The sequence below is a fragment of the Rhagoletis pomonella genome, unplaced genomic scaffold, assembly GCF_013731165.1.
Source record: "Rhagoletis pomonella isolate Grant_MI unplaced genomic scaffold, Rhpom_1.0 Rhpom_scaffold_00002, whole genome shotgun sequence".
In the NCBI taxonomy this organism is placed as follows: Eukaryota; Metazoa; Arthropoda; class Insecta; order Diptera; family Tephritidae; genus Rhagoletis; species Rhagoletis pomonella.
This window is the reverse complement of record NW_023458556.1, coordinates 79,945,959-79,947,504: the sequence shown is the minus strand read 5'-3', so window position 1 is coordinate 79,947,504 and position 1,546 is coordinate 79,945,959. Positions and strand designations below refer to the sequence as shown.

The 1,546-nt window shown below is 39.4% G+C and overlaps 1 protein-coding gene across 1 annotated transcript; it reads right to left on the bottom strand.

Annotated features, from left to right (window-relative positions):
• Positions 1–561: 561 nt before the first annotated feature.
• Positions 562–1,098, bottom strand: LOC118755113. The gene has a single exon (XM_036489962.1). The coding sequence runs from the start codon at positions 1,096–1,098 to the stop codon at positions 562–564; it is 537 nt and encodes a 178-aa protein (XP_036345855.1).
• Positions 1,099–1,546: the final 448 nt, after the last annotated feature.

The window sequence follows — 1,546 nt, the reverse complement described above, 5'->3', positions numbered from 1 at the left end:
ATTTCAAACTTCTTTCTCGGAAGTGTTTTTTGAGTATACAGTTTTATAGTCCATTCAATTTTAGTGCAATAATGTGCAAGTTTCGAGTGGCTAAAAGTTACTGTTGATTTTTTAGAATTTCTTACCGAATTTGAAAATACGTAAATATTTTAAGGAATTTTAAAAGAGCACTTAAAAGGGGAAAATTATAAGTAAAATTGTAAATGGGGCACCTAAAATTGAGGTACTTAAGCGGGTTGGGTAAATAAGCGGGGTAGTACTTAAGAGAGGGTCTTTCTTCTGATTATATTAAAAAATTCACGGTGTCCAAAAATGTTGGTTACTTAAGCGGGTTAGATACTTAAGCGGGGGGTACTTAAGCGGGTTTCACTGTAGTCTTGTTTGCTGCCTATAGATAAAAATGGTTTTCACATTGTTGGCGTTGTGTAGCCGTTGCTGCGATCACACTAACTTCGGCCCCGGTATCAACCAAAAAATTTAATTTAGTGATCGAATCTCTAATAAGCAAGCGGCGGCTGGTCGTGGTGCGCCTGTCACTTTCCGCCTCTAAGGACAGGGCTTTTAGTTTAACGACTTGGTACACGGTGGACGGCACTTTTTTGCGTTATCGCCGAACTTAAAATGGTACCAGCATGTTTCTGCAGTCGACTGAGGCGTTTGTGGTCTGTTGCGCAACGAACTCCTGTTGCGGTTGCGTGACTGTGACGATACGCGAGATTTTAGAATCGTAATCTCTTTCGAAAGTTGTTCGATTTGCTGTGTTAATGTGTGGTTAGGTACCGAACTGACTGCATTCGATGCCGCGTGCAATTGTGGGCCGTCCCTAGCCTCCAAGATTTTATCTGCTAAACATGCCACTTTGCCTAACGGCTCCCTACTGATGGAAATTATTGATCGTACGTCGGGTGGGAGTCGATTAAGCCATACCAATTTCAGCATGGCGTCGTTCATCCCATTGCCGTCGAGTTTTCGCATCTCCCTAAGCAGTTGCGATGGGCGCATGTCTCCCAGTTCCAGTTCTTGTAGCAATTTTTTAATGCGTCTTTGTTCGGATTCGCCGAATCGCTGTACTATGTGCGCTTTTAGGGTGTCGTACATGTCGGTTGTTGGCGGATTTAAAATAACTAGAGTTCGCCCAGCGGTTGAAATTCAACCTTTTAAATTGAGTTGAGTTAATTGAGCTGAATTGAGGTGAAATACGTTTCACAACATAGCAGAATATAACATAAAATAACATAACAACACCACATAACACAACTCAACACAACATAATATAACTTAACATAACATAAGATAACATAGCATAACATGACATAACATAACACGGCATAACACAACTTAACATAACATAAAATAAGATAAGCTATCATAACCTGACGTAACATAACATGGCATAACATAGCATAGCATAACATGACGTAACATAGCAAAACATAACGTTACATAACACAACATAACAAAACATAACATAAAACAACTTAACATGTCATTCTTCAATTGTATCTCTTTCTTTTTCTGCCTTTGTCTCTACCTTTATCTATACATA

Excerpts from the sequence above, each read along its gene's own strand:
- LOC118755113 (XM_036489962.1), bottom strand. The coding sequence starts at position 1,098 with ATGTACGACACCCTAAAAGCGCACATAGTACAGCGATTCGGCGAATCC.